This window comes from Myxocyprinus asiaticus, chromosome 7 (genome assembly GCF_019703515.2).
Source record: "Myxocyprinus asiaticus isolate MX2 ecotype Aquarium Trade chromosome 7, UBuf_Myxa_2, whole genome shotgun sequence".
In the NCBI taxonomy this organism is placed as follows: domain Eukaryota; kingdom Metazoa; phylum Chordata; class Actinopteri; order Cypriniformes; family Catostomidae; genus Myxocyprinus; species Myxocyprinus asiaticus.
Genome location: NC_059350.1, coordinates 43593276 through 43617999, shown reverse-complemented (window position 1 = coordinate 43617999; position 24724 = coordinate 43593276). Strand labels below are relative to the sequence as shown.

The window sequence follows — 24724 nt, the reverse complement described above, 5'->3', positions numbered from 1 at the left end:
GTACATTACACAAAGCATTTTTACTATTTCTGCCTTGCAAATGTGCTGCATTATGCGGCAAGATATTTAAGGCGTTTGCCGTCACGCACTTGCAATGTTACCAGCTTTGTTGATGATAAACAGGAACGATAAAGTTTTATCGCATCACTCACTTACGGAGATGCGGTATAATGCCATTTGCATGTTGAATTAATAGGTTTAGAAAGGTTTATACATCTGTAGCATCTTAAGTTCAGTAACTATGTGACAAAGCACTTCCTTACTGTGCGCTTACACTAAATTCAACAAGCACTCAAGTGCACTGCTGACAGCTGCACGAGAGAGAAAAGGAAGAGACAGAGCAGATTTACTCACGCAGCTTCTGGAACTAGAGTTTCACACAAAAACAAGTTTATTAATTTGATTTGTTCATTTGTATCTATTGGTTAACAAAGTGAGTAAAAGTGTGTGGGATTTTTCAGCATTATGACATGGAACTTGCAGTAATGATTAAAATTGTGCGCATTAACCGTGCTGAATTTCAGGCCCTGCAAACTGCATTATATTAAAATGTGACATTTGTCTTGGTTCCCCTCCTTTATGATTTCATTATACAAAAACAAAAAACATTTCTATGCAATCTGCTAAATTAATGCAATGTAAAGCTGCATCACTAGCATTTTTTTTCTTCATCCCTCCCCCCAGGCAGACCGAATCAAAGATCATCAGGGGCCAACTTTGGCCAGTGGGCCCTGGTTTGGGCATCCATGTTCTAGAGTTTCACTAGTCATCTTGCTTAGGAAGTGTACAACTCAACAAGAATCCAATTATCTATTACTTGATATTTGTCCCAATGCAATGATTCTTATATGTTTTCCAATAGTGAGTGAACTCAATTAAATACCTCTTTAAAGTAATCAATAAACTCATTGGCAAATTAATCAACTAGCTGATAAACATGGAAAATCCGTCAAGTAAAGACACGAATAAACTCATCAATAATCCCATTGATGAACAAACACTCCTCAGCTCATCAGGGAGTTATTTACTTCACTGGGAAGATGTGTTCCATGTGTGGAAGACATTCTGCAGTTCTTCTATAAAAGAGTCTCAAGGTCCATCATGGATGCAGCTCCCCTCCTCTGTGACATCACACTCAGCTGAAACAGACAACAGCAACAAGGATGTTTAGAGTGGGTTCTGTGCACCCTCAGTCCAGCTGCTATGGACTAGAATTGTGTAAGGCCCAAATAAACATCCAGATGGTGAATATATACCTGTTGTGATTTGCTAGCTGCCCGTTGCTCTGCCTGAGTAAGACGCCTCTGTAGATGCGTGTTTTTCTCCTGGTGCTCAGAAACCTGCCTCTCATACTATAAGCAGAAATTACATACATTATGACCTGAACACACCAAAAACCTCAGTCACCTATCTTTATAGGCATACCTCCAGTATCTTCTGATGATCGGCTTCCAGCTGGATCTCCAGTTCCTGAGCTTGCTGCTTCTGTCTGTTCAGCTCTGACCTGCAATCATCATTCAGATATTTCAGTTTGACCTTTCTCTGCAGTCACAGCATCTTGCCTAACTGCGATTTATTAAAAAAAAGTTCACAATGAATTTAATCAATTAGCATGTTAGATAGAAGTGAATTTCTAAATATTATGTTAAACAATTGTGATTCTGTGCCTCCACATCTCACCCTCCCTGAGGGCATGTGTGCGAGTACTCACCTAAGGCTGCTGAGTTTCTGCTGGAAGGCTTGCGTGAGCTGCTTGGCCTCTTCCTTATAGCAGCTGATGGTTTTCTGTTGAGCGAGCAGCAGTCTGCTCAAACCAGCGCTGGAGTTTTTACTGCTCTCCTCCATCTCTCTCAGCCTGGACTCCAAACCCTGCTCCTTAACACAGCTCCTGCTGCATCGAAGACACCTACACACAGAAATCTGTTAAAGGGGCCATGTCTGTAGTATATTACCCTGATGTCCACTTATAATGTTAGTCAAGGTGTCTTGCACCTAAACAGTCATAATTTCGTTTTTCACAATAAGTTTCCAACCTCTATCTGATCGTTAGAATAGAGGTTGTTTTTGTAACTGTGCCTTTAAGATTTCTGTGTGTAAATTACCTCTGTTATAATAGGCTGAACACTGTGTATTGGTGTAGTTTAAACTATGGCTCATCAGTTTGGGCCAAGTTGTTGAATTTCAATAAATGTGGCTGGTCTTATATTAATTTGATCAGGGTTCTGGCATCAATAATCTGTTTTTGCAGCTTAGTTTTCATATATTGTCTGGATGGACTGGGGAGGGAGCTTCGTGAAATATGCTGAAATACTCAAACATAGGTATGATAACACAGTACATTGATCTCTTATTACCAAAGAACAAGGAAAACTTGGTTTTCCATGAAACTATCCCTTTAAATTAGCTCTTTAACCTCTTCAACTCTAGGGCATTTTTGGAATGCCGCCAGCAATTTTTCTCACTCAAATTTAAAAGCTCACCGTTTACACATACTGTGGACTAATTGCCAAAAATTGGTCTAATTTTTTTCACTTTGTAAGCATGTAATTCTGGCTGAAAATTATTTGATCCTGTGAAATCAAAATTAAAGTTTTGCTGCTTTTAGACCTTATCTATTAGCTTTAAGGCCATGTACAGTTGAAGTCAGAAGTTTACAAACACTTAAGTTGAAGTCATTAAAACTCATTTTTTAACCACTCCACAAATTTCATATTAGCAAACTACAGTTTTGGCAAGTAATTTAGGACATCTACTTTGTGCATGACATGAGTAATTTATCCAGCAATTGTTTACAGACAGATTGTTTCACTTTTAATAGACTATATCACAATTCCAGTGGGTCAGAAGTTTACATACACTAAGATAACTGCGCCTTTAAGCAGCTTGGAAAATTCCAGAAAATGATGTCAAGCCTTTAGGCAATTAGCTTCTGATAGGAGGTGTACTGAATTGGAGGTGTACCTGTGGATGTACACTGGTGGCCAAAAGTTTGGAATAATGTACAGATTTTGCTCTTATCGAAAGAAATTGGTACTTTTATTCACCAAAGTGGCATTCAACTGATCACAATGTATAGTCAGGACATTAATAACATGAAAAAAATTACTATTAAAATGTGAAAAAAAAAAAAAAAATTCAGAACTTCTTAAACTACTTCAAAGAGTTCTCATAAACAAATCCTCCATGTGCAGCAATGACAGCTTTGCAGATCCTTGGCATTCTAGCTGTCAGTTTGTCCAGATACTCAGGTGACATTTCACCCCACGCTTCCTGTAGCACTTGCCATAGATGTGAATGTCTTGTCAGGCACTTCTCACACACCTTACAGTCTAGCTGATCCCACAAAAGCTCAATGGGGTTAAGATCCATAACACTCTTTTCCAATTATCTGTTGTCCAATGTCTGTGTTTCTTTGCCCACTCTAACCTTTTCTTTTTGTTTTTCTGTTTCAAAAGTGGCTTTTTCTTTGCAATTCTTCCCATAAGGCCTGCACCCCTGAGTCTTCTCTTTAGTGTTGTACATGAAACTGGTGTTGAGCGGGTAGAATTCAATGAAGCTGTCAGCTGAGGACATGTGGGGTGTCTATTTCTCAAACTAGAGCAAGTTGTTTCTTTGTTGTTTAGTTGTACATCTGGGCCTTCCACATCCTTGTTAGAGCCAGTTGTCCTATCTTTGAAGACTGTAGTGTACACCTTTTTATGAAATCTTCAGTTTTTTGGCAATTTCAAGCATTGTATAGCCTTCATTCCTCAACACAATGATTAACTGATGAGTTTCTAGAGAAAGCAGTTTCTTTTTTGCCATTTTTGACCTAATATTGACATTGCCAGTCTATTGCATACTGTGGCAACTCAAAAACAAACACAAAAGACAATGTTAAGCTTCATTTAATGAACCAAATAGCTTTCAGCAGTGTTTGATATAATGGCAAGTGATTTTCTAGTACCAAATTAGCATGATTCTCAAGGATAAGGTGTTGGAGTGATGGCTGCTGGAAATGGGGCCTGTCTAGATTTGATCAAAAATGACTTTTTTCAAATAGTGATGGTGCTGTTTTTTACATCAGTAATGTCCTGTGCCACTTTGATGGATTAAAGTGCCAATTTCCTTCCGAAACAGCAAAATCTGTACATTATTCCAAACTTCTGGCTGCCAGTGTATTTTAAGGCCTACCTTCAAACTCAGTGCCTCTTTGCTTGACATCATGGGAAAATCAAAATAAATCACCTCAGAAAAAAAAAAACTGTGGACCACCAAAAGCAATTTCCAAATGCCTGAAGGTACCACATTCATCTGTACAAACAATAGTATGCAAGTATAAACACAATGGGACCATGCAGCCATCATACCGCTCAGGAAGGTGACGCACTCTGTCTCCTAGAGATGAACGTAGTTTGGTGCCAAAAGTGCAAATCAATCCCAGAACAATAGCAAAGGACCTTGTGAAGATGCTGGAGGAAACAGGTAGACAAGGATCTATATCCACACTAAAACGAGTCCTATATCGACATAACCTGAAAGGCTGCTCAGCAAGGAAGAAGCCACTGCTCCAAAATCGCCATAAAAAAGCCAGACTACAGTTTGCAAGTGCATATGGGTACAAAGATCTTACTTTTTGGAGAAATGCCCTCTGGTTTAATAAAACAAAAAGTTAACTGTTTGGCCATAATGACCATCGTTACATTTGGAGGAAAAAGGGTGAGGCTTGCAAGCCGAAGAACACCATCCCAACCGTGAAGCATGTGGATGGCAGCATCATGTTGTGGGGGTGCTTTGTTGCAGGAGCATTAGGTGTGTGTGTGTGTGTGTGTTGCTTTCCCGGGGGCTGCGATGTAAACTAAAGCCTATTGGCTGATTTAAAGAAAGTATGGGTTGTTCGACAAGTCCTGCCCCAACTTCATGTTTCAGTAGGAAATATGTCAACAGGCTAAAGAACACTGCATTTTTCAAAGCACTTCAGGGGGACTTTAAACATGCATTAAGCATATGATTTTTCAACATAAACAAAATAGGAAAACTGTCCTGAAAACCTGAGCCCCATTAATGGCATTTAATGATTTGGAGTGGCTATTTGCACTCCAATAGTCTTGTGTAACACATAAATTGAAGACAAACTGCACCTCTAGTGTTGCCTCTGTGGCGTGTTGTCACAACAGTGTGCATGTGCTTTTTTGTGCAGACAACCTGGGTTTGATTCCGCCTTTTAACCCATCTTTTCCCATCCTTGTTTCCTGTCTCCACTCTTAATATTTCAGTTGAGAGAAAGGTTTGATCTGTGTATAATTAACTATTGTTTTACTATAGTAATATTGTAGTAACCATGTTTTTTTGTTTGTTTTTATTTTGGCAGAAAACATAGTTTTAATGCAGTTACCTATGGTGTTACTACAGTAATATGGTGTTAATGTAATAACCATGTTTAATTTTGTGATTACTATGATTTTAATACAAAATTCCATGATGATACTATGGTTAATTTTTGCAAGGGAAGGTTATAGGGTTAGGTTTAGGGGTTTGTGTAGGGTGTCTGTAAAGGGACACAATAAACACGCTGTAGTGATGCCCTTATACAGTATGTTAGTTTTTAATTAGGGGTGCAAATAGCATCAAACACTATTTGCAAAGAAGATGCTTTTTGCTGCTAATTACACTTACAAATAGCCTCTGCCTTAATAATTATACAGTATATACTGAAGCACACTATAGGCTACTTCCTAGAAGTTGCTGTGTTGTGAGTTCTTCACACTTTAGAGACTATTAGGGGTTTTAGACAGTTTAGGATATTATGTAACTTGTAGCACGCTATGTGTTTACGGATAGAGCGCACTGACAATGCAATCTACGTTTTGTTTCTTACATTATTGTTTATTGTTATTATCTTGCAGCATTATTTTTACTCATATTTTTGTCATTAAAATCGTTTGATTATCGACATGTTGGGTGTCTTGTCTTTCGGCACATTTTCGTTATTGTCGACCCTGTCAATGAACATTTTTGTCAGTAATTTTGTTGACGAGATTAGCACTGGTGTGTTCTTACTCCATCTCCATTTTCTACATCCTGTTTTTTTTTGTGCTGTTGAGTGTGAGCAGTGTTTTGTCCTTCAGTCATTCAGCGTTTAAACATCTCTGATGAAGAGCCTCCATCTTTCTCAGCTCGGGCTCTCCAACAGGACCCTCTTTATACACCTACAACACACACACAGCTCACTCCATTAGCTCAATCCAAATGCCAAAGACAAGCTCATAAAAATATTCAAACTTTCTAAAGGACTGGAGCTTTAAATAAAAGTGTGTTAAATCATAATCATGCCAGTGTTTATAGGTGTTGATCAAATCTATAGTTCACTGAAATCTGATATCTGGATAAGCCATGTAAGGCGGCACAAAATAGCTAAAATACTGAATGCACACCTGTGACCGCACATCTACTGAATGCTATATCAATGTGCTAAGATGCTACAAAGCATTATGTCGGTGAGAATTATTTATTAGGGTATTTATGATTAATCAATGTCATTTATTAAACAAGGCTTTAAATGACTGTTGCAGCCATTGTATGAAAGTGATAAGTCACTCGAGGCCTACTATGACAGCAATTTTACTGCATTAAAAAGGGATTTTAGGTTCTATGTCAAATAAAACCTCTTAACTGTGGTAATATAACAGCAATGCTTAGCCTCGGGTGGCTTATTGCTTTATTTCATTATATGCAAGTGAGAATGTGCATTTATTTTCACCTTTTCCAGCTCCTCTTCCATAGCCTTTCTCTCCCGATGGGCTCTTTCAATCTGTGTCTCTTTATCTTAAAACACGTTCCTGGTCTTATTGTGAATGGTGACAATCCATTCACAAAATGTAATAACTTGCACAGCCTCTGAAATTACGTTAAACACCACTTAAAGGGATAGTTCACCCAAAAATGAAAATTCTCTCATCTTTTACCCAGATGTGTATGACTTCTTCTGCTGAACACAAACAAAGATTTTTAGAAGAATATCTCAGCTCTGTAGGTACTCACAATGCCAGCGTTTAAGTCCATGTCTTCAAAAGTGATGATAGGTGTGGGTGAGAAACAGATCTATAAATTCTCCTCCCTGCCCAGTAGGTGGCAATATACATGAAGAATGTGAATTGTCAAAAACAAAAGAAGAATGTGAAAGTGGGGATTGATCGTAAAATTTGAATTAAATATTCATCTGTTTTTCAACCACATGTTTATCGCTTCTGAAGATATGGATTTAACCACTGGAGTCTTAGGGATTGCTTTTACACTGCCTTTATATGCTTTTTGGTCACCATTCACATGCATTGTGAGGACCAACAGAGCTGAAATATTCTTCTAAAAATCTTTGTGTTCAGCGGAAGTCAGTTAGTCATTCTGAAGGGGCAGGTTTACCCCTGTCTCTTTGGCCTTTTGATGAGTTGAATAGATGCACTAGCAATTGTTATAATCAAAAGGTACTCAACGTGTTTTTAAACCATGTGCATTTATTCAGGTTATATTATAATCAGTAGTTCATAGAGTGATCTTATACTCAGTAATTCATGTCTTCATTTCAATATTATAATTGTGTGTTTTTGTAAAACAGTGCTTACTCATTTAGCCCGGCTCCCAGAGAACAGATATACAGGTTCATGTGAGTTGTAGTTAATTCAGTTGATCACTGATCAAAGAGTTTTATTGTGTTTAAGTTTTAGGTCAAGATGAACCTTCTGTACCCTTTCACCTAGAAATATTGAAAAGTTTGTACTTGTGAGCTGTGATTTATCTAAATTTTTTGTTCAAGAATAAAAAGAAAACATTCAGACTGGGTCTTAATTACATTCAGCATTAAGACGATACAGTAAATTTCTCTTAGGATGCAGTCTTTTTATCTTTCTATCTCTCATATACAGTGCATCCGGAAAGTATTCACAGTGCTTCACTTTTTCCACATTTTGTTATGTTACAGCCTTATTCCAAAATTGATTAAATAAATTATTTTCCTCAAAATTCTACAAACAATATCCCATAATGACAACATGAAAGAAGTTTGTATGAAATCTTTGCAAATTTATTAAAAATAAAAAATGGAAAAAAAAAAATCACATGTACATAAGTATTCACAGCCTTTGCCAAGACACTCAAAATTGAGCTCAGGTGCATCCTGTTTCCACTGATCATCCTTGAGATGTTTCTACAACTTGATTGGAGTCCACCTGTGGTAAATTCAGTTGACTGGACATGATTTGCAAAGGCACACACCTGTCTATATAAGGTCCCACAGTTAACAGTGCATGTCAGAGCACAAACCAAGCCATGAAGTCCAAGGAATTGTCTGTAGACCTCCGAGACAGGATTGTATCGAGGCACAGATCTGGGGAAGGGTACAGAAAAATTTCTGCAGCATTGAAGGTCCCAATGAGCACAGTGGCCTCCATCATCCGTAAATGGAAGAAGTTTGGAACCACCAGGACTCTTCCTAGAGCTGGCCGCCTGGCCAAACTGAGCGATCGGGGGGAGAAGGGCCTTAGTCAGGGAGGTGACCAAGAACCTGATAGTCACTCTGACAGAGCTCCAGCATTTCTCTGTGGAGAGAGGAGAACCTTCCAGAAGAACAACCATCTCTGCAGCACTCCACCAATCAGGCCTGTATGGTAGAGTGGCCAGACGGAAGCCAGTCCTCAGTAAAAGGCACATGACAGCCTGCCTGGAGTTTGCCAAAAGGCACCTGAAGGACTCTCAGACCATGAGAAACAAAGATTGAACTCTTTGGCCTGAATGGCAAGCATCATGTCTGGAGGAAACCAGGCACCACTCATCACCTGGCCAATACCATCCCTACAGTGAAGCATGGTGGTGGCAGCATCATGCTGTGGGGATGTTTTTCAGCGGCAGGAACTGGGAGACTAGTCAGGATCGAGGGAAAGATGAATGCAGCAATGTACAGAGACATCCTTGATGAAAACCTGCTCCAGAGCGCTCTGGACCTCAGACTGGGGTAAAGGTTCATCTTACAAAAGGACAACGACCCTAAGCACACAGCCAAGATTACAAAGGAGTGGCTCCGGGACAACTCTGTGAATGTCCTTGAGTGGCCCAGCCAGAGCCCAGACTTGAACCCGATTGAACATCACTGGAGAGATCTGAAAATGCCTGTGCACCGACGCTCTCCATCCAACCTGATGGAGCTTGAGAGGTCCTGCAAAGAAGAATGGGAGAAACTGCCCAAAAATAGGTGTGCCAAGCTTGTAGCATCATACTCAAAAAGACTTGAGGCTGTAATTGGTGCCAAAGGTGCTTCAAGAAAGTATTGAGCAAAGGCTGTGAATACAAACTAGCGTTTGCTTTTTTTGCCAACAAGAGTCTATGGGTGTAATGTGTGTTTGAGTAGTTTTAAGCAGAATTTTATAGAAATTATCCAAAAATGGTAAAAAAACGTTGTAGCTGGGTCACTTATAATTGTGACTCAATGTACCTAGAAAGGATACATGCTGTGTTTTTCCTTTCTTTTTTTAACATTGTTAAATACATATCGAGAAGAGCATGCTATGGATTAAACTGTCAGCCCTCATTCCCAAATGAACACATATAACATCAGCAAGAACACCTACATTTGCTCCATGGTAAATTAAAGCTAATAATGTAAAGTTAACTCATTTATGTATTGATTCATTTCTTAGTAAATGTGATAAATAAAGAGTTCACAGCATCATACTGATTTGTTAAGAGATGTTATGAGCAGTTCTGTTCACTTAGACTCAGGTGTGTAATCGCCATCAAATGATGTTTTCCTCTTTTCAAGTGACTGCGATAATAGTTTGCCTCAATTCTGATTCATAGTCTCCATAGTTTTCAATCAAATTACTGTGTAATTCAAGAATTTGTTTTACAAAAAGAGTCAGATAAATCTGCTTTTAAATGTCACTCTTCATTCCAGCCCACGTATGATTATTATTGAGTCCGTTTATGAGAATATTTCAAGTCAATCTCCCATTCATTCCTATGGGAAGTTCTACAAAGCTTGTCAGTGCGAGCAACGGTAACCAAGGGGGTCGGAGCTTAGTGAAGGGTCAATTTTAAGCACAAAAAACATGCACAACAAGATTTAAAAAAGAAACAATCTTTTTGAACTCCTAAAAATTCTGAAATATTGTACTGTGATAATGCATTATTTTTTCAATTTAGAAACTGGGTTGATCTTTTTCATTGTTCGGGTTTCTGTCCTTGTTTTAACTCGATGTGAATAGATTTTGTATTAAAAAATATTGTTTGTGAATATTTTATATTCGTGTTGTTTATTCGCATATGACTTGATGTGAACAGACATGTCACACGCATTAAACTACATTTACTTTTAGTATTGTAACATTCAACATAGTTCTCAATCTACACTCAGTGGTCAGATGTACATAGACCCCCCTTCTAATTAAAGGGTTTGGCTACTTTAGCTACACCCGTTGCATTTATCTCTTTATATGAACATTTTTGGGAAAATGGGGCAAGTGGAAGATGTTATAGCAGTTAAGGCAGGACCACAGATTTGAAATTAAATGTGCTCAATAAACACATATGGGTATGGTGTTCAGGTGTCCTCATACTTTTGTAGCGTTCTCTGTAATTGATAAACTGCACCTGGCCTCTAGCGTGTTCAGTGCTGTCTGTAGTTGCTGTAGCCTCTGGTCAGATGCTTCCTCTCTACCATGAGCTTCTGCTGCGTCCTCTTCCTGCACCATCCAACACAAAACAGCATTAAAAAGAACATTCTAACACTAGGGTGACAAGAACACTTACATAAGTAAAATAGCAGCATGCTCTGTGTATGAATAATGTCTGTCCCTCACCCTCCTCTGCATCTGATCCTGGATGTTCTGCAGGAGTCTGGTCATCTCCTCCACTTTCGCTGCAGCAGATCTCTGCTCGACCTTTGCTTGTCTTACTCATAATATACAAATACACATAAAACAATAAATACATCTAAAACAAAATAGCGGAATGTTGGAGCTGTGGCCTAGTGGTTAACACAAATGTGACTGTACTATTTTTGGGTTAAGATAATACAACACATGCTGAGCTGACTGTATCATGAACAACATGAGCCAAAGAGAACAGAACTTGAGTCAAGTGTAAAGTCATTGGCCATCTGGAATGGTACCCGAGTTGTGTGCGTAACTCCTCCAGGTCACTGCTCTGCTCAGCCACCGTCTTTAGGAACTGCTGGTTTGAGTGTGACAGGACCGAATTGAACGTCGGCCGGGCATAATGCCAAACACACACTCTCACATACTTCAAAGAAATCCACCAATAAGGGTGAAAAACGGAGGAGATGACAGACGAATGTTTGAAATGGGGCAGGTGTGAAAATGAGGTGGGTGTGTGAGAGCCACACTGCTCATTAATTAGCAATAAGGTAGTAGTTCTCTCTCCAAACACTACTGAGTGCGACACACACACACACACACACACACACTATGTTTTTATATCATAGACTTCCATGCATTTTTTGGATTTTATACAGATCTAAGGATAATTTCTATCCCCTAACCCTAACCCTCACAGAAAACTTTTTGCATTTTTACATGTTCAAAAAAAAACATAGTTTAGTATGTTTAATAAGCCATTTCCCTCATGGAGACCGCTGGCTGGTCCCCACAATGTAGGTGATCACAGGTTTTACTATCCTTGTGGGGACATTTGGTCCCCACAATGTAGTATAAACATGCACACACACACAGGGCTGAACAATGAACAGCAGCCATTCAAACACCAAACAATCTCTACAAAGAACCCAGTAATAAAACAACTTCATAAACATGAAACATGAAACACATTCATAATGCATAGAACTTCCATAACATGATATACTTCCATGTGAAACAGAAAATTCAAATAAAAAAATAATTAGGGCGGGGCTTAAAGAAATGGTTGACCTAAAAATGAAAATTCTCTCATCATTTACTCAGCCTCAAGCCATCCCAGAAGTGTATGACTTTCTTCAGCTGAACACCAACAAATATCTTTGGAAGAATATCTCTGTAGGTCCATACAATGCAAGTTAACAACTTTGAAGCTCAAAAAGCATATAAAGCAGCATACAAGTAATTAATATGACACCAGTGGCAAAAACATGTTTTCAAAAGCGATAAGTGTGGGTGAGAAACAGATAAATATTTAAGTCCTTCTTTTTACTATTAATCTCCACTTTCAAACAGCCCTCCTAAGCACTCATCTCGCCTAAGAATTCTTCTTCTTTTGTTTTTGACGATTTGCATTCTTCATGCATATCACCACCTATTGGCAGGGAGGAGAATTTATAGTCAAAAAGGACTTAAATATTGATCTGTTTCTCACCCACATCACATCGCTTCTGAATATATGGATTTAACCACTGGAGTCATATAGATTACTTCTATGATGCCTTTATATACTTTTTGCCCCTTCAAAGTTCTGGGTCACAATTCACTTGCATTGTATGGACCAACAGAGCTGAGATTTTCTTGTTTGTGTTCAGCAGAAGAAAGTCAGTCATACACATCTGGGATGGCATGAGGGTGAGAAAATGATGAGAATTTTCCTTTTTGGGTGAACTATCCTTTTAATGTTATCTATCAAGATTTGATCATGAAACTTGGGCTATGATATGAAGGAATAATAATGTACAGTCAGCCAGTCATTGAAACATAAAGGGGGTTTAGTTAGTTACACTGACATGCTGGCTGTACATAATCCCTCTCATTAAATTGCTAATTACCAAATAAATAATAAAAATAATTAAGTGAATATAAATTAAAATAATAAAAGTGAAATATTAAAATTATTTTACAATGCGAGAAGAAAGAGTCCATGGAGTGATACATTGTTAGTGTTATGGCTAAAAGGAAATATAAATGATTACTGGTATATATACAGTACATATATGTACATACAGAGCCAGAAAGAAAATTTGTCAATTATACAGTTTGCTGATGTTGATATGTTAATGTTATGAATAAGGTTGATGTTAATAATGTTGAAAAAGTAATAATGGTTGACTTATATTGCCCACTCATGAAGCCTTGTTTATACCAGCAGAAAAAGAAAAGAAAGTCATCATATTTTTTTGAAAGTTCACAAAAATGTGCACTGAGAAATCATACACAATAAGATCTGGTACATTTATTTTAAAATAAACAGACAACTTTGATAGCATGTTGTCTAAAGACTAAAGGTATCTAACCCCCTAGTATTGAATATTTAAAGAAATGGCTGGTCTTACCGATTCCAGCTTCTTTTTGGTCAACTGGAGTTTCTGGGCATGTTGTTGAAGCTGTGCCATCTGATTCTAAAATAGAACACTGATTGTCAGTAAGAGCCAATGACATCAAACCATAACTAATAATTAGGTTTTTTGCAAAGTACTGTGTATTATAACGAGCTACAAACAAATAAGACAGGATTACAAAGTGAAAGCTAATATTGAATTCATATATTTATATAATAGCTTGGCATGCCTTCTGGTTTATGTATAAATGTTTGAAAATGCTGGGGGTCTGTATGTTCAGTTAACTGTCTGCATTCATGTAGATAAACACTGCCATCTAGTGTTCACTAATAACATAACATAGCTGATATTTTAGAGACAAGCAAGTACCGTATCTATATAATTAAAGGGGGACATATTAAAAATAATATATATATATATATATATATATATATATATATATATATATATATATATATATATATATATATATATATATATATATATATATATATATACACACACATACACACACACACACACAGTTGAAGTCAGAAGTTTACATACACCTTAGCCAAATACATTTAAACTCGGTTTTTCACAATTCCTGACATTTAATCTTAGAAAACATGCCCTGTCTTAGGTCAGCTAGGATCACTATTTTAAGAATGTGAAATGTCAGAATAATAGTAGAGAGAATGATTTATTTCAGCTTTTATTTCTTTCATCACATTCCCAGTGGATCAGTAGTTTACATACACTTTGTTAGTATTTGGTAGAATTGCCTTTAAATTGTTTAACTTGGGTCAAACATTTTGGGTAGCCAAGCTTCTCACAGTAAGTTGCTGGAATTTTGGCCCATTCCTCCAGAGGGAACTGGTGTAAGTGAGTCAGGCATTTAGGCCTCCTTGCTCGCACATGCTTTTTCAGTTCTGCCCACAAATTTTAAATCGGATTGAGGTCAGGGCTTTGTGATGGCCACTCCAATACCTACACTTTGTTGTCCTTAAGCCGTTTTGCCACAACTTTGGAGGTATGCTTGGGGTCATTGTCCATTTGGAAGTCCCATTTGCGACCGAGCTTTAACATCCTGGCTGATGTTGCTTCAATATTTCCACATAATTTTCCTTCCTCATGATGCCATCTATTTTGTGAAGTGCACCAGTCCCTCCTGCAGCAAAGCATCCCCACAACTTGATGCTGCCATCCCCATTGCTTCACAGTTGGGATGGTGATCTTCGACTTGCAAGCCTCACCCCTTTTCCTCCAAACTTAATGATGGTCATTTTGGCTAAACAGTTACATTTTTGTTTCATTGGACCAGAGGTCATTTCTCCAAAAAGTAAGATCTTTTTTCCATGTGCACTTGCAAACTGTAGTCTGGCTTTTTTTATGGCGGTTTTGGAGCAGTGGCTTCTTACTTGCTGAGCAGCCTTTCAGGTTATGTCGATATAGAGCTCGTTTTACTGTGGATATAGATCTTGTCTACCTGTTCCCTCCAGCATCTTCACAAGGTCCTTTGCTGTTGTTCTGGGATTGATTTGCACTTTTGGCACCAAACTACATTCATCTCTAGGAGACAGAATGTGTCTCCTTCCTGAGCGGTATGATGGATGCGTGGTCCCATGGTGTTTATACTTGCGTACTATTTTTTGTACAGATGAATGTGGTAACTTCAGGCATTTGGAAATTGCTCCCAAGGATGAACCAGACCTGTGGAGGTCCACAATTTTTTTTCTGAGGTCTTGGCTGATTTCTTCTGATTTTCCCATGATGTCAAGCAAAGAGGCAATGAGTTTGAAGGTAGGCCTTAAAATACATCCACTGGTACACCTCCAATTGACTCCAATTAGCCTATCAGAATCTAATTGGCTAATTGCCTAAAGGCTTGACATCATTTTCTGAAATTTTCCAAGCTGCTTAAAGGTGCATTTATCTTAGTGTATGTACATTTCTGACCCACTAGAATTGTGGTATAGTCAAATAAAAGTGAAACAATCTGTCTGCAAACAATTGTTGGAAAAATTACTTGTGTCACACACAAAGTAAAACTAAACTATAGTTGCCAAAACTATAGTTTACTAATATGAAATCTGTGTGGGTAAAACATGAGTTTTAATGACTTCAACCCAAGTGTATGTAAACATCTGACTTCAACTGTATGTATATATAAAACTGTCTTAAGATCAGAGATTCAGAATGCAGTTTTAAAGTTCAAAATATGATGCTTTAGATAAAACAAATCTATCTAATTTTTCATGCGTTTAATTTTCAGGCTACCTGCATGTGTTGCCGTTCAAATGCATGTACTTATCCATCACTGATGGTGCTCTGATACTGGTTCTGCAGTCGATCCAGCTCCTGCACAGCTGCCTGCCACATTTGTAGTGCCTGTTCCTTCTCCTGAAGTCACATAGATACATCCGGGAGTCAAGACACAATGATGTTGTGCTTTTTCATGATGGAGGCTCTTGGGGCATCTAAACCCATCAAAAAGCCTTTGAGGTCTGAGATGTTATCTTACTAATACCTCTGGATCATCATAAGATCAGAGCAACAAACAGTCTCAGTTTAAGCAGGTCAGAGTGATTGACTGATAATGAAATCAGTGAAGAAGGGTTATATTTAACTTCTAACATATAAACTACTAACCTAAACTAAGCCCTTTTAAAAAGTAAAAATGTACCTTGGTGTTATTACAGTAAGACTAACTGTAGTAACTATGATATTTTTCAGCCAATATTGTGGATTCATGCTAAATAATGTGCTATGTTTTGTAAAGTAATTGTTATAACAGCAATACTGTTGCTGTTATAGTTCTTAAAGGGATAGTTCACTCAAAAATGAAAATTCTCTCATCATTTACTCAGCCTCATGCCATCCCAGATGTGTATGACTTTCTTTCTTCTGCAGAACACAAACAAAGATTTTTAGAAGAATACTTCTGCTCTGTAGGTCCATACAATGCAAGTGATTGGGTACCAAAATTTTGAGTCTCCAAAAAGCATATAAAAGGAGCATGAAAGTAATACATATGACTCCAGTGGTTAAATCCATGTCTTCAGAAGCGATATGATGGGTGTGGGTGAGAAACAGATAAATATTTAAGTCCTTTCTTACTATAAATATACACCTTTGACCAGCCACAACCAGTAGGTGGTGATATGAATGAAGAATGTGAATTGCCAAAAACAAAAGAAGAGTGTGAAAGTGAAAGGGGAGATTGATAGTAAAAGATGATTTAAATATTGATCTGTTTCTCACCCATACCCACATCATATTGCTTCTTAAGGCATGGATTTAACCACTGGAGTCTTTTGGATTACATTCCTGTTGCCTCTATTTGCTTTTGGAGATTCAAAATTTTGGTACCTATTCACTTACACTAAATGGACCTACAGAACGGAGATATTCTTCTAAAAATCTTTGTTTGTGTTCAGCAGAAGAAAGGAAGTCATACACATCTTGGATGGCATGAGGGTGTGTAAATGATGAGAGAATAAAAATGTTTGGGTGAACTATTCCTTTAATGTGCTTTGGTTACTATTTTTCTTATATACTTATAATACTTATATACAGTATATGTATAATTAAATTGATTTAACGGAATTAAAGTTAAGACTTTTTTGGAGATTTCTGAACATACAAAATATAAGTAAATTATTACTTATGTAATTATTATAAATTAAATATAACATTTTTAACAGGGGAACTGCTTTAAACAAACACCACATCAATATCATCAGTTAAATTGTATGAGTGGTGAATATGGCATGGCAATATAGGTAAAAAAAATAAAAAAAATAATAATAATCTATCCTGATACTTTTCAGTCTTGAAGTTTTGATGATTTTCAATAATGAAATTGAAATGAGAAATTCAAAAAGACAACTTCATGGAAATTAATCAGACTTACCAAATAAATTGCCATATCTGCTAATGAAGTTTAACAATAAAGCCCCCTTAGAGCAATATATATTTTTTTGTCTTTATAATGCAAAGCCAGACAAAAGTGGCATATATATGGCAAAAAGGTGTTTAAATCACAAAATTTAAGACCACCACGAATGACTTTCTTTCCAAACTTTTTTTTATAATATGCAATGTATTTAAGACTTAAAGAGTATAAATGTTAATACTTTTCAAAGACCCACGGATACCCTGTACCATGTAAAAGCTATGGTACATGTTCACAAGAAACCTTATAACAGGCCGTCTATAGAGGCTAATATAGAGATACTACAGAGCTTAAGCTTAAAGCCGAGCAGTGTTCCTTTTTAGTGGACCACATCCACAACAAATACTCTCATTTGAGCTGCGCTTTAAATCCTGACTCATATTGGTATTACCACCTCTGTGGCCAGAGAGAGTAAGAGAGACTGAATGTTTAATTTATGGCTAATCCTATCATCCTCCATGGTTACAAATTAGGAATGTTTGTTCTGGGAATACAAGAACTAAAAAGATCCATGAACTAAAAAATAAGTCACTTGTGCAATGACTTCAAATGAAGAACAAAAAAAAAAAAAAAAAAAAAAAAAAAACAACCCTCATCAGCAGAGGTTTAAATGTAATTTGCAACATAACATTCTAGTGAACTGCTCCTTAAAGGAGGGCAAAGATGCGTGATGCTGGGCTGCAAGTAGAACACTTGATGAGTCACGCACTAATATCTCATTACTCCGTAATGACAAGTGTTGATATGTAATCGTAAGGAGCACCTGGAGCATACTTCACACTGATTAAAAAAAGATTCGCTCAGCTCACAGCGACCCGCATCATCATATACTAACAAAAGAATGCTGTTTTACAGCCAGAATAACCCCAGTGCAACTCTAAACCCCTCTGACATGTCAGAGGACAGTTGGAATAAAGGTGTGGGTAAGTGCATATGGCTGCACAGACCATCTCATGGGAGTTTAGAGCTGGTTTGGCAGGTCAGAATATTCACCTCCACGGCACACTTGACCTGCTCCACTAGATTGCTGATGGCTATAGCATCCCCAGCTGTATCTCCTTCTGTTCCAGTGGACAGAGACTGCAGCTGTTTTCAATGGATGTTCTCTATTCTGCATGAAGCCTGCAAACAAATAATTAATATAAAGAGTGATGGCAGAAGGTGAGCCTACATGACCCCTTCAGAATTATCTGTGGAGCTGCATTAATTTGTCCTAAAATATTAGCTGCCCTTTATCTAAATCATAGTAACAGATTGTCTGTAGTTCATTAAACATATAGCACAAGTAGTGATAAACAGATATATCGGCCAAGCCGATATACTGTATATTCTAACAAATTGCTATTAATTTACATTTATAAATGCCTGAATAAGATCCTAAACAGGTCAGCCCTAATTACTACTATTTTTAAATAGAGGCCAACTTACATTTTAGGTCAAATTAAAGCACAGTTCGCAAACTTTCCGCCACCAATCATGTATGTGAAGGATGTGCTGTGATTAAAAGAACCTCATCTTGCACTGCAGAAACTGTTACACTGATAAAAAATGAGTGACTGGGTGGAGAGATCAGCAGGAGATCCATTCAACAGCTCATTCTCTTTTACCACCTGCTCCAGACTGGCTTTCATGTCCGTCATCTGCCTCTGTGTGTTTGACAGGGGTAAACAAGTATGTGAGTGTGTGGGGGTAGAGGGTGATTGGGAGAGATTAAGAGAAAATGTACTTGGGGACAGCAAACGTATTATACGGCAAATTTATTTAACTTGGAATTAAACTGCAATTTCGAGCTGACAACATGAATTCAGCCTCATCAAGCTTTGATAGTTGTTAAAGCTGAAGTGTGTAATTTCTGCGCCATTAGTTGACTCTGCATATCAAGCCTGCATTTTAACATTGAAAAATTTACATACAACAATCAGCTTCACTGTAATCCATGTAGTATTGTGTGAGCATTCATTTATTGTGTACCTGGTAGAACTTAATGTATAATCTCAGCTAAAGCATCAAGCTTCACTGGTATTCAGGTGGAGATTTAAACAGCTAATTAAAGCAGGCTTACGGTTGCACACATGAAAACATTCATTATAAACGTGTTGGATGCTTCTTTATGACAGCTGAAATGAATTATAAATGTTTATCTTTCCATCGCATAATTTAAAATGTTAAAACACAGCATAGACAAGTAAATAAACACAAAAGCTAATAACATTTTAATTTTTAGTCAGTTAGCTCTCCAGATCCTTCCGCCTTGTGGTTTGAAAAGCCTAAGAGCTACATCATACTCATCCTCAAAGCCAATCAGTGTCGTGTCAAGAAGGGAACCCTCAGACTGGAAAAAGTCTCGCGATAAGTCGTATACGATATTTATAAAGTGTGTTTAGTTTGCTTATTTGGAGTCCCACAGAAACCCTTAACATGTATATACCCTCAACCTACACATAACCTTAATTCCATCACTCAACCAAAAATCTTACACTTAGTCACTAAGCAAAAACGAGACTCCCCCAGGGTGACGGCTAACGCCAAGGGACGCGGTGCAACACTTTAAAACGCTCTGGGGAAAACCGAAGCTCTTTACGTTCCGGGCAGTTTGACAGGGTTTTGTGACTTACTGTGCGAGTAGCTATTATAATTATGGGCACCCTTGATATGACCAAATAGGGTTAACAATTTTGTATTCTTAATGCATTTTATTTACTAATGGTATATGTCTTGCTACTAAAATTGCTGTCTGGTGTTTGGTGGATATGTGCAATTCAGGAAGTGTCTTCATTTTTTTTTTTTTTTTTTTTGGAAACAGCAAACATGGTAAACATGTTCAAATATAATACAGACATTACAAAAAAAGCAAAAAAGCAAAAAAAAAATAAATAAATAAATAAATAAATAAAAAAAAATAAAAAAAAAATGATAACACTGATATTCTTTTAGAAGCACATTGAAGTTAGGCTTATTTTCCGACCATTTCATCTTATGTATAAAGTATCATCCATAAATAATTAAGACAGTTGTTATAAAAGAAAGGTTGACATCTTTGTTATGGTGGTGAATATTAAGTAATACGTTGTTTTCTTCAAGGCAGATTGTATCATTTGTTTTCCTACACACAAATTGAGAGACATCATTCCAAAACATTTGAACAAAGTAGCAGTTCCAAAACATGGGATAATGTTTCTGTTTTATCTTTACAGAATGCACATACATTTACATAATATTGTAATCTTTGATAGGGTATATTCTATGAATAATCTTGAATGTGACCTCTTTAATCTTGTTAGTAATAAAGTATTTGTTGGAAGTGTCTTCCTCCTAATATATCAGGTATCATATTATGTTTATGATATATCTGCATTGCTTATCTATGATTGTTGAAACTTTGACATATCAGACAGTCTTATGTCCTGAACTGTGTGCTTCAAAGGTAAGGCAGACTACAGGATTTTTGGTGAATCATATTTTGTTACTTACATGTTTATAAACAGACCGAATGATATAAGCATTTATAACATTAAAAAAAACTAAATCAAATAACCATTTTATTGATCATTGCAGGTCTTGCTAGAAGTGAAGAAGGGATTTTACAATGCTTAACAGTGTCTGCAACGGTTGTATTCTCTTAACTGCAATGGAGTTCTGGATCAGTAATACCTGGGACAGCTTACCTGTGGATCATAAGCCGGTAAAGATTCGGTTCTCACCTGGTGAGGAAGGTTTGAGAATGGAAGTGAATGCTCCTTTTTTCAATGACCCCCCTGCACCAGCCGGAACGCCTGGAGAGCCTTTCCCAGGTCTCTGGGACTATGAGGGTATGCTCTTTTAAAGCGCTTAACCAAGATGTGGGATCAAATCTTTCAAATTGTTTTGTGAAATTCTTGCTTTCATATTCTGAATGCCAAGGTAAAATGGGGGAACTGATCCTTCTGATTAAGGGTTGCAAATGATCCTGGATCCTTTTGATTAAATTTATTTTGCTGGTGTTTATGTTAACTTGTTTTCTTTGTACTGTATTGGGACCTGCACCAAAGTAAATTCCTTCACCATCTTGTACTTGTAGACAATACCCCCCCCCCCACCCCCCCCAAAAAAAGTTAACTTAGGTGGGAAATAAAGATAAGGTTAATGAAACACTCACAGACAAAACAAATACTCCATTACAGACATACAGTAATTTGATCTTAATTTTCTGATTTTATGTACAACTGACTTTGATTTTGCAGTTGTGGAGTCCTTCTTCCTGAATAGCAATACTGAGCAGTATCTGGAGGTGGAAGTCTGCCCGTAAGTTAAGCACAGTGATTTAAAAGGAACTAGATGATTTTTATATTGTTAATGTGCTAATACAATTTATACTTTTATGTTACAGACATGGGCAACACCTTGTTCTGCTGCTGAATGGCAAACATAACGCATTTATGGTAAATACTGTTTACAACTTTTATTAAAGGCATTTTCCGATGTTATGGAAAGTAGTATTTTTTATTTTTTTTGGTGGAAAATTATTTATGTTAATACGTTTATTTATATTACATAATCATATTTAATATTTAATTACATTATTAAATAATTACATTATATGAATATGCTATTGTTTTCTTATAATAAATATTTAATTACATTATTAAATAATTACATTATATTAATAAGCTTCTATAGTTTCAGTAATTATTTACAAATTTTATTAAAGGCATTTTTAGATGTTATGGAATGTAGTATTTTTTATTTATTTATTTATTTTTGGTAGAAAATTACAAGTTAATAAGTTTATTTATATTACCTAATCATATTTAATATTTAATTACATTATTAAATAATTATATTATATGAATATGCTATTGTTTTCTTATAATAAATATTTAATTATATTATTACATAATTACATTATATTAATAAGCTTCTATTGTTTCAGTAATTCTTTACAACATTTATTAAATGCATTTTTAGATGTTATGGAATGTAGTATTTCTTTGTTTTTGGTGGGAAATTATTTATAAGTTAATAAGTTTATTTATATCAAATAATCATATTTGGTATTTAATTACATTATTAAATAATTAAATTATATTAATATGCTATTATTGTCTTATAATAAATATTTAATTGAATTATTATATAAATACATTATGTTATTATGCTTCTGTAGTCTAATATTATCAAATAATATTTAATATATGAATAATTTATTTAATCACAAAGTACAATTTCTAGCAAAATATATAAACATAAAAAATTGCAACAAAAACGAAATGCTTAAACTAATGAAATGGTATAGAAGGTAAAATATGTTTAGAAATATAACATTTTCAGATGTGATTCTTGACCACTGGCTTGTTTTATAAACTATTTTTATTACAGCAACAGCTCCCTCTATCCTTCCGTGCCAGTATAGAGGGCAAGACATGGAAAGGAGAAGCTCTTTTGCCATGGAGGTATTTCCCTCAGGGGATTAATAAGATGAACTCCTATGCTATCCATGGCTCTGGTGTGGGAAGGACCTATGAGGCTCTGTATCCTGTTCCCAGAGAGGACCTGCAGGAAGGACAGGGACCAGACTTGTACGTTTTGATATTTTAATATTACTTACACTTTATCTCATGGGCATGATGAATTATCTTTGAGCGACTGTGACCTATGACACTTTATGAGCTATGCTCTGATAAAGTACTTTGTAGAAGTGCTTTATTGTATGTGATGTTTTCTTTTATTGTATTTACAGGAACACATGCCATGGCAATGCTTATGTAAAAAACATGAATGTTCATTGCCATCACCAGTTTAAGTGCTCAAGTTTACACTGAGCACATTTTTATGCCTGCCAACGCTGTTTTTTAACTGTTTTTCTATGTAAACATGCACTACATAGACACCTTTGACTGTTGCACTGCCTCTAGCTTTTGTTAACGCAAGAACACATAATATCTGAAAGGCCCCTAAGTGTATTAGGATCTTTTACGTTTTTTGTTTCATCCCAACAGTCATCGTCTTGAGTACTTCCAGAACTTCACACTACACAGCATAATGGGAGAAGACTGGGTCCAGCCAGAGTCTGACCTATGGAATTCTGTGAGCAAATAAATGACCAGCTGAAAAGGACAAATTAAATCAAACATTTTGGACAAGTCTGTCTCATAACCAGCTTTTCTGGGATCTTATTTAACACTGTAATGACTTATCATTAGCTTCCATGGCCATTTTAATGCACAACGTCCACTGCAGTCTTATTAAAGTTAATGATGTGGCTTATTTTAATGTGGGTGTAATGGCAATATAATGGCTTTTATTCTCGCAATTTAATAAACTGTATTAGTAATGCAGCACTAATCTGAGCACTAAGCATTACGTCCAGCACCAAATATCTCAGCAGTTTGTAGCAATTGGGAATTATGTTAATTTTTACTGAAATAAAATCGACCATTTGAATATGGAGATGGTAAATGGATTCATAACACATTATGCGAACAAACAAATAAATGCATACATTTCATAACCAGCCTTTACTTTATTCTTTATTTCTTTACATGTTCACAAATCTTACAATTGATGATTCACTAAATCTTTTTAAAAAGTCAAATAAAAGTTGCGAAAGCATTTTAGTGCCACGTTAAAATAAAAAAGAGTAACATTCCGAAATTAAAATAAAATTTGTGAGAATAAAGTTTGTTGTAACAGTGGAAGATGTGGGTCAGAAGGACTGTTTAGGTGTGTTTTGTGGATTATTCCAGCAGCACACATCAGCAAGGTCAGCCGTTTAGGTTAAGAGTGTTAGTGTCACGTAAGATGTAAGGATCTTAATAAACATGCAATAATTGCTCACTATTTTACGATAAAAAATTTCATACAGACAAAGGATGCAAACTACTCACATTATGTCAAAATTAGCCATTTTGAATTGAAAATATGTCATGTACAGTATGTGGCACGTAATGTCATTCATAAATGTGAAAACATTAACGGAGGAGTTTTCAGTATATCGGGCATAAGACAAATAGTTAATGTGTGCATATTGTGAATGAATTCCTTTTTGGGCTCTACAAATACTGTAGTTTGTGGCAAAGAATATGTGAAGTGTGGACATTGCCTGTTATTTATATAATTATACATTATGTTAATTATACAGAACAGTGTATATTAAAAAAATATTACATTTGGGTCTTTATCACATTTAACGACCTTTTTCTAAATGCAGAAACTACAGACTTCACCTTAGTCATGAAGACCTGTGAAATATGTACACTGATTAGCCATAACATTATGACCACTCACAGGTGAAGCGAATTACATTAATCATCTCCTAACAAGGCCACATGTCAAGGTCTGGGTGGAGTAGATGGTAAGCGAATCAGTTCTCGTAGTCAACGTGTTGAATGCAGAAAAAAAGGGCAGGAGTAAAGACCTGAGTGATTTTGACAAGGGCCAAATTGTTATGGCCAGACGACTGGGTCAGAGCATCTCTGCAAGTCTTGTGGGGTGCTCCCAGTCAGCAATGGTGAGTACCTATCAACAGTGGTCCAAGAAGGGACAAACCACAAACTGGTGAAAGGGTG

The 24724-nt window shown here is 36.5% G+C and overlaps 2 protein-coding genes across 2 annotated transcripts; one reads left to right on the top strand and one right to left on the bottom strand.

Annotated features, from left to right (window-relative positions):
* Positions 1–453: 453 nt before the first annotated feature.
* On the bottom strand, positions 454–19692 carry LOC127443670 (sodium channel and clathrin linker 1-like). Its single transcript, XM_051702416.1, has 10 exons — positions 18609–19692; positions 18174–18302; positions 15503–15625; positions 13238–13303; positions 10827–10921; positions 10618–10709; positions 1712–1906; positions 1426–1504; positions 1257–1352; positions 454–1139 (listed from the first exon to the last, which is right to left on the bottom strand). Exons 5-10 carry the CDS (start codon positions 10869–10871, stop codon positions 1077–1079), a joined length of 570 nt encoding a protein of 189 aa, XP_051558376.1. The 5' UTR covers positions 10872–10921; positions 13238–13303; positions 15503–15625; positions 18174–18302; positions 18609–19692; the 3' UTR covers positions 454–1076.
* Positions 18805–23265, top strand: LOC127443669 (UPF0462 protein C4orf33 homolog). The gene is made up of 6 exons (XM_051702415.1): positions 18805–18851; positions 20736–20989; positions 21401–21461; positions 21547–21598; positions 22536–22735; positions 23156–23265. The coding sequence occupies exons 2-6, from the start codon at positions 20767–20769 to the stop codon at positions 23253–23255; spliced, it is 636 nt and encodes a 211-aa protein (XP_051558375.1). The 5' UTR covers positions 18805–18851; positions 20736–20766; the 3' UTR covers positions 23256–23265.
* Positions 23266–24724: the final 1459 nt, after the last annotated feature.

Bases quoted from the DNA above. Each gene is read 5' to 3' on its own strand.
- LOC127443670 (XM_051702416.1), bottom strand. From the start codon at position 10,871: ATGACCAGACTCCTGCAGAACATCCAGGATCAGATGCAGAGGAGG. The intron at 1,353-1,425 runs GTATGCCTATAA...TTCTGCTTATAG, and splicing joins ATCATCAGAAGATACTGGAG to TATGAGAGGCAGGTTTCTGA. The intron at 1,140-1,256 runs GTATATATTCAC...TGTCTGTTTCAG, and splicing joins CAGCTAGCAAATCACAACAG to CTGAGTGTGATGTCACAGAG.
- LOC127443669 (XM_051702415.1), top strand. From the start codon at position 20,767: ATGCTTAACAGTGTCTGCAACGGTTGTATTCTCTTAACTGCAATGGAG. The intron at 20,990-21,400 runs GTATGCTCTTTT...TTGATTTTGCAG, and splicing joins AGGTCTCTGGGACTATGAGG to TTGTGGAGTCCTTCTTCCTG. The intron at 21,462-21,546 runs GTAAGTTAAGCA...TTTATGTTACAG, and splicing joins CTGGAGGTGGAAGTCTGCCC to ACATGGGCAACACCTTGTTC.